Source organism: Mesitornis unicolor, unplaced genomic scaffold, assembly GCF_000695765.1.
Source record: "Mesitornis unicolor isolate BGI_N332 unplaced genomic scaffold, ASM69576v1 scaffold52891, whole genome shotgun sequence".
Lineage (NCBI taxonomy): Eukaryota > Metazoa > Chordata > Aves > Mesitornithiformes > Mesitornithidae > Mesitornis > Mesitornis unicolor.
The window spans coordinates 47567-59957 of record NW_010166856.1 but is presented as its reverse complement, the minus strand read 5'-3'; the positions used below and the strand labels follow the sequence as shown (position 1 = coordinate 59957).

At 41.9% G+C, this 12391-nt stretch overlaps 1 protein-coding gene across 1 annotated transcript in view; it reads right to left on the bottom strand.

Moving 5' to 3' along the window:
* Positions 1 to 1954: 1954 nt before the first annotated feature.
* The window catches only part of CFAP61 (cilia and flagella associated protein 61), a gene marked incomplete at both ends in the record, with an annotated part of 56812 nt that continues 46375 nt past the window's right edge, over positions 1955 to 12391 (bottom strand). The window contains 4 exons of the mRNA XM_010195086.1: positions 1955 to 2160; positions 5072 to 5163; positions 5659 to 5986; positions 9764 to 10056. Coding sequence (XP_010193388.1) covers positions 1955 to 2160; positions 5072 to 5163; positions 5659 to 5986; positions 9764 to 10056 — 919 coding nt within the window. The remainder of the gene's footprint in view (positions 2161 to 5071; positions 5164 to 5658; positions 5987 to 9763; positions 10057 to 12391) is intronic.

Here is a 12391-nt window from a genome sequence, read left to right as displayed (position 1 = left end):
AAGAGTGCAGGAAGAGGACTGCAAAACACATCAGAAGAACTGTGAGAGGCACACATCCAGTCCTGGTGAAGTCCTGAGTCCTTCGGGGCAGTTCACACTTTGAGATGGCAGCTCATACCACTATTCTCAAAATATGGCATACAAACCAATCTACTGTCATCAACTAAAGGGCTTGGCTGAATTCCCCCTCCTCCCTGAATTTCAGTAGGTGTTCTAATTTATCTGACTTTAGCAGTGTACAGTGCCTTATCCTTATTCTGGTGAAGCTTTTTGACACTGAACCAGCAGAAGTGCAAAAGCTAGAGAAAGAGGTACAGGAATCCAGAGGCTCCTAAGCCCCTGTATCAAGCTACCAGCTGTTTCGTTCCTACAGATTTTTTTTTTAACTGGTAGATTGCTATTATCGTGCAAAGTTTCTTTTGGACCTCAGCACATCCTTTACAGCAAACTTTTACAAACTGTTAACTAAATAACATTCTTTAATCTGAAAGTTTTGCTACCATTTATGCCTTTCTTCAAATCAGTCATAGATACAACAAAATCAGACCTGGAGACTTTTAAGGCACCACCATCAGCTTTGTATCATGATAAAAATTTACCATTTTTTCCTGTGCTTGGCTCTCTGTCTCTAGAACAGCTTATGTAATGCAGTACTTCACTTCTCTAGCTGTGACAGTTTAGGTTCCCAAGTCATCACTGGTGAGGGATTTTTTAAAATGAAAATCAAATAAAGTATACCAGCAAGTTCTTCTTTACCTCCTGTTTCATTTACATGCGCAAAGAATTCTACCCCATGAATGAAACCCAAGTTTGGGGTTTTGTATGTTTGTTTGTTTGATTTGATTTTTAATTGAGCTTGACCCTAAAAGCACTTGTTTTCACTGAGGCATAAGGAATAGAACAAGTTTGAGTTTTTAGGCCAGGTAATTTTTTAAGATATGAAATTCTAGAGAAGTAGCAGAACGCTAAAGATATGGTAGAGCTCTTTTTTTTTTTTTCCAGATACTCCTCTCTCCACAGTAACTTCCTTAATTAAGTTTGCATTTCCAAAAGCAATGAAAAACTCTCTCTGAGGAGATGGCACATAAATCTTGGCTACAAATAGCCAGACTCCTCAGTCTCTCCCACCACTTGAGGGACTTGCCTTGGAACACCCAGTCCCCAGGCCTGCCCTGTGCTCGCTGGGCATGGCAGAGCAGGGGGGACCACCTCAGAAAATCTGCAAGACCTGTTTCAATGCCACAAAGTGCTGTGGTGGGGTAAGTCCTGCAAGCTGCATGGGGAACCTCCACTAAATATGCAGAGTTCTGGCACAGACTCCAGCTATAAAATTAAGTTAAAGTAACACCCTTACACAGATAACACAGTCTAGAAGATAAACTTAAAGATCTGTTTCGTCACCAGATAAGTGGGCAAGTTGTGGAGTGTGACTATCATAAGTTATTTAAAATCTCCCTAGAAACCTTTGGCTTAAAAATTTGATTCAAACTGACAAATACACTGATTTTTCAAAGTGATTTCTGAATATGAATCTTCAGTAAAAAAGGATCGTTCAGGTTCAGCTTAATGAGTTAAGCCTTCTGAATATTCTAAGCATAAGTTATAACAATATAATGTTGCATTTTTATAACTATAGCCAGGTGACTGGACTGGACGATCTCCAGAGATCCCTTCCAATCTCTATAATTCTCTGATACTGAAATGCTCTTTCAGATGAAAGACAGTCAAGTAAACCACTGCTCCTTCTCTAAATAAATCTCAGGTGCATAGATCTTTCCAGGAAGGTCTTCGGGACTTGCATTAGCACCGATAATTTTGCCAAATAATGGAAAATATATATTAAAAAAATTCTCTTTTGTACTAAGGAAACACAGGTAGAAGATAAACCATAATAAAATAAAACTAAAATTCTCCTAGAATGTAGATTTTATGCACAACATTGAGTTTATCTTACCTGTAAAGATCAGTAATCTGCCCTTCATTCCAGCGGTAATAAAAATCATTAAGAAGACGTTCATGCTGTCCATACAAGCAAATGTAGTTGGAGACAGGGATGGGTTCCTTTGAAAAGCAGGTGATACTCTCTACCATACTATATTTGTTAGTATGTATCCTGAAATAATTCCCATGTTTTGCCTCTCCAGTTATAATCTCCATCCCCTGGAACAGAAAATACAAAGAAAGCTGTGGAGATGGAACCTACACCCGATTTGGCATATGTATAGGATCAACTAGGGTTTCCTAGCTGATATTTACCATTTCTTAAAGTCCACAAGCTTTTTTTTTTAATCAAGAACACCCATTCCTGGTAACATGGTTTATACAACAAGGCACTTTGCTATTGTTCGGACACAAAGGTTTTCTGTGTGGTTTAGATCTTGATTAACTGCACACAAAATTGTGCAGCGTATGACTGCGTGTGCAGCGTGGGCTTGGCTGCCCAATCCCGAGTGCCATTTGAGACACCTAAGGGTATCTGGGCCATCCGAACTGGGCTGACAGCTATGACACAGGATCCATGGGAGACCTGTGACCTCCAAGAGTAGCAGCTGGGGGTCAGGAGGGATGCCCTGGGGCATCCCAAACAACACTAGATGCCTCTGTTTAGGCAACTGAATTGAACTCTATTCATCTTAATTTATTATGCAGAGTCCATATTATTGCATACACATGGCATATCATAATTTACTATAGGATACCATCCTGATGAATTAAGAACATACAGGTATACTTTTACTCTCTCTCCAGAATTGTAACTATACATATGTATTTTTATATATGTATATACAAACAGTATGTGTGCAGAGTTCAAATTAATGGCACATCATAGAAGCTACACGATTGTAGGCAGTGGGTTGATACTACCAGATTAATGAGTTATCTTTCTAAAACCTGTTGCTAGGCTACAGTAACCTTTGTTACTTCCACATCTCTTGGCTAATACATTTCACTAGCTTCTCTTACTTCCTTCTTACAAAATTCTTTTAGGATTTACATGAAGTTTCTGGAGTGGCTTTAAAAATGCTCCCTTTTCATTCATCAGGTAATCAAAGCTGCAGCAAAAGAATTCTAATAATGTTCTAGCAATTCGGAGCGATAAAACCAATTTTTCTCTCTCTGATAGTCTTTTCTGCTTCCCAGCTCATCCTGGGTCTGCAAAGCTGGAAAACAAGATAAGCCATGCTTTGATTCCTCCCCCCACAAAGCACAGATTCCTTTTTAAAATGATGATTTCTTTCTATGGACCATTGCTGTCCAAGTTTTAATATCAACACTGAAACAGTCTCTTAAAAGCCACTCTTTACATTAACTACAAGAATGGGCTTGATGCAGAAATCCCCGAGTAAAAAGGTATAATCTGTATGAAACAGGAGCTTGCCTAGGTGTACGGTCCTCTCTCGCTTTAAAATACATGAATCTAGTCCTTTTCATGTTTCACAAGTCAGGTTCTCCAGTACCAGAAGCATCTCCATGTTTGAATGATGGATGGCATGATCTCCTATGTAGCCCAACTGTGTGAAGTGCTTCTCTCTTTCCTCTTCAGATGACTCTCGTGGTTGCAGCATGCAGCATGAGCTATTTTCTAGCAGCAAAGTATGGACTATCTCTTCCAGAATATATTCTTTTCCTACTAGTCTAGAATTTCACTGATAGACTGTGAAGCTTTATCATCTGTATGCATTTATAGCACCTTATTGTAGGGAGGAAAGAAGTTAAGTGCTAAGCCCGAAAGCATCTTTTAGTGAAATCCAGCTAATACTGTCACATGTCTTCATAGAAATTGTGTGTCTTTTGAGAAAGCCAAATGTCAGAAAGTATGGAAAGGAACATCTGAGAGGTTCAGTTAGGTATCTCATTCATAATTGTCCACCAGCTGTACTTGATTGATACTATGCATCCAAGCTCAGTAGACTGAATTTGTTCTTATGCAAATCTGATGGCAAATACCACCACTACCTTAATATGCTATGTATTAAAGATGTGCTAGGGACTTCAGAAGCTACATATTCCATGTGACTTAGAAAATTACCTGTCTCTCTACAGAATGAAGCAAAAAGAAAGCCATGCTGAAAAAGAGAGTACTGAGGAAAAGCCCCAATGATAAAGATGATCAGAGGGCTGGAGCACCCCTCCTACAAAGATAGGCTGAGAGTTGGTGTTGTTCAGCCTGCAGAAGAGAAGGCTCCGGGGGAACCTTATAGCAACCTTCCAACACCTGAAAGGTGCCTATAAGAAATCTAGGCAAGAACTGTTTACAAGGTCATGTAGCAATAGGACAAGGGGTAATGGTTTTAAATTAGAAAAGGGTAGATTTAGGTTGGATATTAGGAAAAGGTTTTTCAATATGAGGGTGGTAGATCACTGGAACAGGTTGCCCAGAGAGGTGGTGGAGGCCTCATGCCTGGACATATTCAAGGCCAGGTGTGATGGGGCTCTGAGCAACCTGATCTGGTAACACTGTCCTTTCTCACTGCAGGGGAGTTGGACCAGATGATCTTTAAAGGTCCCTTCCAACTCAATCCATTCTATGATTCTATTATAAGATCCCAACCTGTGCTGAGACAAATGGCTCAGGAACCAGGCACAGTGCTGAGCCACCAGCTTCTGGAAAAAACGGGTCAAGAAGTTGAGCTGTAGTGCCCCATTAAGAAGCTATCTGAACCCAAAGTGCTACAGATAGTAACAAAGAGGTCAGGGCATTAGGGCTTGTCAAGTATTTCCCATCTTCAAAAACCCCTTTGGATTCATTTGGTTTCATGGCAAAGGAATTAAGAACTGCAGTAAAGAAGTTAATCAGATAATCTTATCTGTATATATTCCACATTTACATTATGGCAGTGAATTTACATTAAAATATATTAAATATTTTTGAATAATCACAGAGATTTTATGAGGCTTGGTCCATTCCAGAGTCTACTGGTAAGGTCTCTAAATACATACTTAAACCCACGCTTACTCAAGATACTTTTTTAAGATGCATGGTACTTAGGCATGTACCTATGGTATCCTAAATAAGTACACCTTTCCAAATGGAGGATGAAATTAAGAAAAGTTAAGTAATGCAACTTACATGATCACACAGTGCAAGTTTTAAGTCCAAGCGGATGGGGATTTCTGGTTTGGAAATATGCAAGTAATTATACCCTCCAGGAAGAACACCTCCTATCACAAATGAAAAGATGAGATTTATTAAATCATAAACAAAGAAGAAAAAGTATTTGTTTGCCCTCCTTCTCCCATAACATTTTTACTAAATGGCTCTAAAAATAAAACAAGGAACTTTGTTTTGGTAGATGACATTATAAACTTTTATTTGGTACTCTTCTACATATTGGTGCAGTAGCCACCCATTGAAAAGTTCTGATTACAGTTTTAATTATCTTGAACTTGGAATAAAGATGCTGAGTTTCAGTGGAAACACTCCATAGTTACTGCCATATAAATGAAAGCACAACTTGGTCTGTTATTAGCAAAAATCTACAGCAACTTGCTCAACATTTTATTGCAACTCACCTCTCTCCACTGGCTGTATAAGAGGCTTTGAGGACTTCACCACCATTATATAGCAGCTTAGGTGAGATGAACCTACCCTTATCATACAACAGCAAAAATACCAAGGAGGGTATGAAAATCGGACAGAAATCTATTTTGACATACCTTTAATTTTACACCCTTTGTACATGAGGATGAGTCTGTCTTTGCCTTCTGGGGGCTTAGAAAAGGGCTTAGGGATTGGATCAAAGAGATGCAGCATAGATGCAGCAAGCTCAAAGCCAATCTCCTTTGAGTTGAAGTTGCTATGTGTCCATTCATCTGCATAATATCTCCTGGAGTACTTTGTTAAAGGACCTGCAGCTCTGATACTGGCATCAGTGGTGCGAAATTTGGTATCGATCACAAGTCTTCCATCAAAAACAAGGCAAGCATCATTGATTGCCTTAAAGGTTTCATAATCCACTGTCCTATAGGCAAAGCTGAAAAATGCCTAAAAAGGAGATGTAAGTGTAGGTTATTACAGATTAGTTACTGTCTAATTTCGTAAATCAAAACCTACCCTTTGTTCTGAATCTTATTTATTTTAAAAAACAGGAACATGAACTAAAGTATGATTTTATATACACAGATAAAGCCTTCTGATCCAGTATTTACAGCTACTAAAATTACAATAAAGACAGTAGAGAGAAGAATTACTAAACTACACTCAAATACTTCCGGTTATTAGATGACTTCTATCTTAAAAACTCTAATATCAACTATGTCAAATAGCCTGAGTGGATGTGCATATTTTCTGTGTTAGTATGGACATAGCATGAAATAGCTTGAACTCTGTATGAAGTTGGTTTTCAAGTGCTCAAGCCAAACGAAGTAACAGAAGAGCACAATTCAGCAGGATAACTGTATATTGCTAATATTTTACCAACTGTTGTGTCTGTTTACCAACAAATTATGTTACTATGGCTACCAAAACAGAGATATTAAATGAAACTGAAAGATAAGAAATTCAAACTGTTCAGTGGAAGTGTCATGCTCATTCAAACTACAACAGGAGAATTTAAGCCAGTGGAAGCTGTAGAGGCCAAGAAGATTGTGAGTGGTACAAAAGGATTGAATATTTACATAGAAAGGAAAGCATTTGGATTTATTATTCTTGCTAGTGATGCAGGCTTTGGAAAGCATATCCAAACTTTGTCAGGACTGAAAAACATCTCTAGCTATTCCAGATCTGGATAACACTTGCTTTAGGAGGTAGTCTCATCTGTGTCTCCTCAGTGCTTGGGGCTACTGGGCCTGGCCACAGTCAGAGACAGGGCACAGGTCTAGGGGGACGCCAAGTCCATCCAGATCATCCAGGGCAGCTGAGCGGCAGCTGTGTCTGTAAGTGAGGTACTTGGTACATTTGGCAGTCAGTTACTGAACTCCATAATGAGCACAGTAGACACCTATTCACTATGTCTTGGCTGGTGGGACTGAAAAAAGATGTGACTTCCATTTTTTGAAAACACTGTGTTGTCTTACTCCTCCTTACAGAACTGGCCCTGAGGTAGGGATTTATCTTGGGACCAGCATCTACTGAAGCCATGAGCTCATCTTCCCCACAGGAAGATTTCAAGGGCATTGAAAGCAAATCACCCTAAATCCTTAAATTCCTCCTCTAAGTCTCAAAGAAAAAAAGCTAGTGATAATTCCCTTCTTTTGTCTTCTTGTGGCACCTGCATAGTCCCTCTCCTGGGACAGGAGGAAGCAGATCAGACCTCATCTCCCCAAAACAGGAGCTGAGGCAGCACCACCCTGACAAGCACTACAAAGCAGGCAGTGCTGGAAGCGGCCACTGATTTGTCCTACGTATTAAGCATCGGCGTGGAACAGATGTGCACGCAGCACGTTATGCAAAATGTGCTGGATGCCTGAAGAGCCGCTTTGAAACCCGGCGCAGCGCGAGAGCGAGGACTGCAGGGTCCCGCCACAGCCCTTGCCTTTTGTCTGCGCGTTCTGCACAGACTCCGCGCATTGATTAGCAAAGAGGGGCTTTTGAACTGATTTAGAATCATGCAGATCTGACATTTCTCTTTATATGCATTTTATCTGGTTTTCTACATTGCTTGAAAGTGACTTTAAAGAGGCAAAGCCCATCTGAAATCTGGAACCAAATGTGCTCACTAAGGACAAAAGGGCCTATTGAGATGTAGCTGGCAGAGGCACTGGGGAAGGTAAAACTTGTGTCACCTGGAGGTGTCTCAATTCTGAAACACGAGAAATGAGGAGCAGGTAAGTGAGGCTGGGTGACTCCAGCCTGGACACAGGGAGCACATGCACAAAATAGTCCCTGCCCCAGATCCTCACCTCTGTCAGTGCACCACAGAGAGCAGAAGTCGGAGAAGCTGCAACTACAAGCAGCATCTCCATAGTTGCCTCTTATGAAGGATAAACTGAAAGCTGGCAGAACAAAGGTCCCAAAAATAAAGTGAAACAAGAATGCATACCAGACATTGAGGGTTAAAAGTAATTACAAGGTTCAGAGATGCTTTAAACAAGATAATAGTCTGCAAAGAGTACAGATCAAGACTGATTGCTACTGTCTCATTGCTACAGTAAAGTTTGTGAAGCTCCAGAGCCTTTATAAAAAGCTTTTCCCTTCATCAGCACCCTCAGCTTTTAAAATGATTAGGCAACAAGTTGAACGTTGCTGCCCGCCATCAAGAAATAATCCTGTACAGGCTGAGGAAAGGCTGAAAAGTTATCAGACGAGCATGCATTATCTTGCTGCCTTCATCCTGAACAGCCCAAGACATAACTGTATCGGGGCAGACCAGCCCCAGTGATTATGTCCTTCCCTTAGTGCCAGGGTACACAGTTGTGACCTGGGTAAAGGTCAAGCGTCAGATGCTCACGACCAGTTGGATGAGCCAGCCAGAAGAAAAGGCACAGGAGGCAAAGGGAGCTGGAAATTCTAGCAGCACTGGTATGGCAGAGATGCAGCAACAGAGGAGCCAGAGCCCCTGGGCTTTTTTTGTAAATAAAACAAGTAATGAACTATCCACAGTTAAGGGAATTCTAACCATCTAGTATATCCAAAATCAGGGAAGCTCTGCCCGCAAGGGCAAGGAGACCACACAGCCCCACGTTCTGCCGGCTGACAGGCAGGACGGTGTCACCGGAGGGGAGGGGAGGGGACGGCTGCAACCTCCAGGCTGGGAGCCATCTGTCAGCCCAGGAGGGGAGGGAGGGAGGCCACCGCTTTAGGGAAAGAGGAGATTTTCTCCTGTTGTTTTTATCGTGCAGGACTCAACAAATTAAGCCCCCAAGAACTGCCAATCAACAGTTGATATTGGCTCAAATCCCAAAAGGCCCAGAGCTGCTGCAGGGCCGATTCCTGCACAGCCTGCTCCCTTGCGAGCGCAGCTGCTTTCCTGGCGGAGACTGCTCTCCGGAGTCCTGTCCTTCTCTAAGCCCATCCTCCCAGGCGGCTAAAAGCAGATACAGGAGCCACACAAGACAGCCAAACTGGTTTTGGAGAACATAAAGCCCCTGACATCACAAGTCTCTCATCTTAGAGGCTGGATAAGAGAGACCTCGAGAGGGAAGAACCATGGCTGGAAGAAAGAGGAGAGGAACTGAAGAGCTGCACGAGGAGAGAGTGGGAGGAACATCACTACTGATAAGAGGACCAAAGTCAGGAGACTGCTACCGGATAAAAGTGCTATGCAAAATCTTCTGCCTGTTAGGGAACACTATAACCTGTCTCAGATCTCACAGTGGGGCCATACCTTTGAGCCTGCGTATAATTTACTTAGATGAGATACTGATGCTGTAGGTGAATGAAAATGCAGTCATTAATGTAAAGGAAGAAAAATCTATTTAAAATATATTTTAATTAAGTTACATAGTAGGCCTCTCTATCCTAACATTTTTGGCTTCTACTACGACTTAATCAAATACACATAACTATAGACAGGAGTTACAGTATGCATTTAAATAATAAAAGGATTTCTGGAATTATTTAGAAAATGAATTAAGCATATTTGTCACTCAACAGTGAACAACTATTTGTGAGTCAGGTGACTTACATTTTAATCCAAATCCATCAGGGCATTAACAATGGTTTTATTTGGATTTTTAAAAACAATCCTTTAGACTTAGAAGTGAATGTTCAACCTTCTAGAGACAATAAGAAAACAGATAAACCAAAGAGGGACTATCTAAATTTGATGGTCTTTGTCTTAAAAAACAGACTGAAGGAAATACAGTGAAAGCATATACTTACTGAACACTGCAATTTAAAGGGTTTTGTATTAGTAGTGAAGCCAGCACATATGATAAGATCTGGGTCGTCACCTTTGCTCCACTGTGCCAGGATACTGTCATAATAAACAGACACGCCAGCCTTTGACAGTGCCTCCTGAACAGCACTTTCGATTTCGTTGTTGTTAAGGCAAGTAACATTGGAGCTGAGTGGAGGCTGTACGAGATGTATGCGAGAACCATTAATTCCAAGAGATAAGAGGGTTTCTACCGTGGTGTAAATGTCAATTGTATTCCCATAGACAATGATGTTCCCTAAGGGAAAAAAATAGCAGAAAAATTTCTAAGATGTACAATGAAAACCTTATTAGTGTAACTCAGATGACAATAACATGAAATTGCTCTCTTTGACCCTCTTATTTCTCTGATGCTATGAAGCAAACAATGTTACCTAGCAACAGTAGCTAAGATAATTTAGTGAAGAATCTGTACAAAACATCCCACAAAGTAGGCAAGTACTTAACATAGAAGTATGACATTCATTCTGACCCCACAATTTGAAATTATTTTGATTGAAAATCCTCTAGGGGAAAACAATCCTGGTTTTATTTTGTTCTCTCCTTCCGCCTCAATTTTGCTCAATCAAAGGACTTCTTGCAGGTGGAGGATGGCAGAACAGGAGCAAATTAAAAACATCGTGCAGAAAAAAAACCCCACAAACTGTGGAAAGACCAATTCTAGAAAACAAGCAATTGTGCAATATGGGAGGTCACCAGTGCTGCCGCTTCCTTCCGCAAAAGCCTAATCTGCAGACAATAGAGCCGCCCCTGCAGACGTACCCGTGCCTGCTGCTTCCTATCTGCCGGCTGGTCTCCCCAAACGGCCCCACTGAGGGCACGGGCGGCCAAGGCACTGAGGGGAGCAGTGAGCAGCTCTGCATCACTCTTTGAAGGCAGCTGCCTCCCTCCAGCACACGTCAGAGAATGCCCAAAACCCAGTCGCCTCAGGTACGGGCTCCAAACCAGACAGGCTGCATCCTTGCACGCTGCCCAGAGCTCAGCTAGCTTCAGACATACATCTCTAATCAGTTGGTATGAAAACAGCATTTGGGTGTCGCTGCTCCTCTGGCAGCGTACTGCCACTGGAGCAGAAACCACTGTTTAAACCAGCTCCATCTTCCCACCCACCGGGTGAAGGGAGCTCTGACTCAAACCCACCTCTCCCACCTTCCAGGGAAGTGCTCTTAACTACAAAGCTGGAGCTAAATTGCAGGATCATCCAAATTCTTACTGAAGCGGTGCCACTTCAACCTGCACAGTTAAAGCTGAGAGTGAGTATGTGAGGATGGGAAGGAAGCAGTTCCTGCGTGAGCGTACCACGACTCTGCAGCCTAACAGCTAAAGCCCTCCTGGCAACAAAGGAGACAGAGCTGGGATGTGTCAGAGCATCTGTGTGTTTTATCTAAGGATGGTTTCATATAAACCAAACATTCCTCCAAGCAGGGACTGAAATGTGCTCCTCTCCTCACCGTTCCCTCTGTCTACTTGCTTGGAACAGAAATAACTTTTCTGCTCTGTGATCTACTAGGCCTTCAAGTAATCCCTGCCAAATGGCACAGCTCTCGCAGGTCAGACTGGAGACTTCCTTGCTGGTAGCTAAAGACCTTTTGCTATGGGGGCCGCAGCCAAGCTCCCGTCCAAGCAAAGGAGGATGAAGCCCATCTTGTGGATTTTGACAGACCTTCAGTAAGACATCAGCTCCCACATGTTAAGTCTGATGGGTGTTTCAGTAAACCAAAGAATCTGATCTGACAGCACAAGTATGCATCAAATGTTCCCATTGCATTTAATGTCCCCCATCTGAGCGGTGCTGCTGGTCAGCAGGTGCATTTATTGCTTTATGGGCAATTCCCGGCAGAAATAGGAAATAACTGAGCCATACCTACACAAGCTGACATGCAAATGTCCTTGCAATAGGGGACATCATACACTCCAGCATGAAACTGGGAGAAAGGAAACTGCAGAAAAGCTAACACCCCCCAAATGTTGCTTTTCCAGGCAATGTGTGTAAACCAAAAGAAAGCCAGCGCACAAATCCCAGGCAATCCTGGCTTGTCCAGTCTCAGACTGAAGTTGAAGGATAACAAAGAGGATATAGGGCCTCATATGAGGAGACTGACAATACAGAAGTAGTTTCTCTGCAAGCTCTAGGAAAATAGTTTGTAGTCTGGCATTTAAAGAAAAGTGTAGGATGGAATGCACTAAAGAAAAATCAGTGTTGAAATGTATAAGGTGTTTCAGGAATGACCTTTAATTGACATAAACAGCAGCTGGCGTTGGCTCCCCATTGACTACAGAGCAGTAACTGCAGTCAGAATTTGGACAAGCACCTGACTTTCCAACTGGCTTGATCTTGACTTTTGGCGGGATTTGTTTTCCTTCGTGGCACTGCAGTAAGATGATCAGGTAAGAAAGTGCCTTGTGCAACTAACTTGCATGTTCATCTCGGCATTGGCATTTATGTCTCACTACAAGTGATAGCATCCCCTACAACCTAAATTTTATTATTTCATAGGCTAAACCAATTTCACTGGGACCATGTTTTAGTGCATGAGACACAGCACATTACTAAACAGAGCATTCACGAAGCC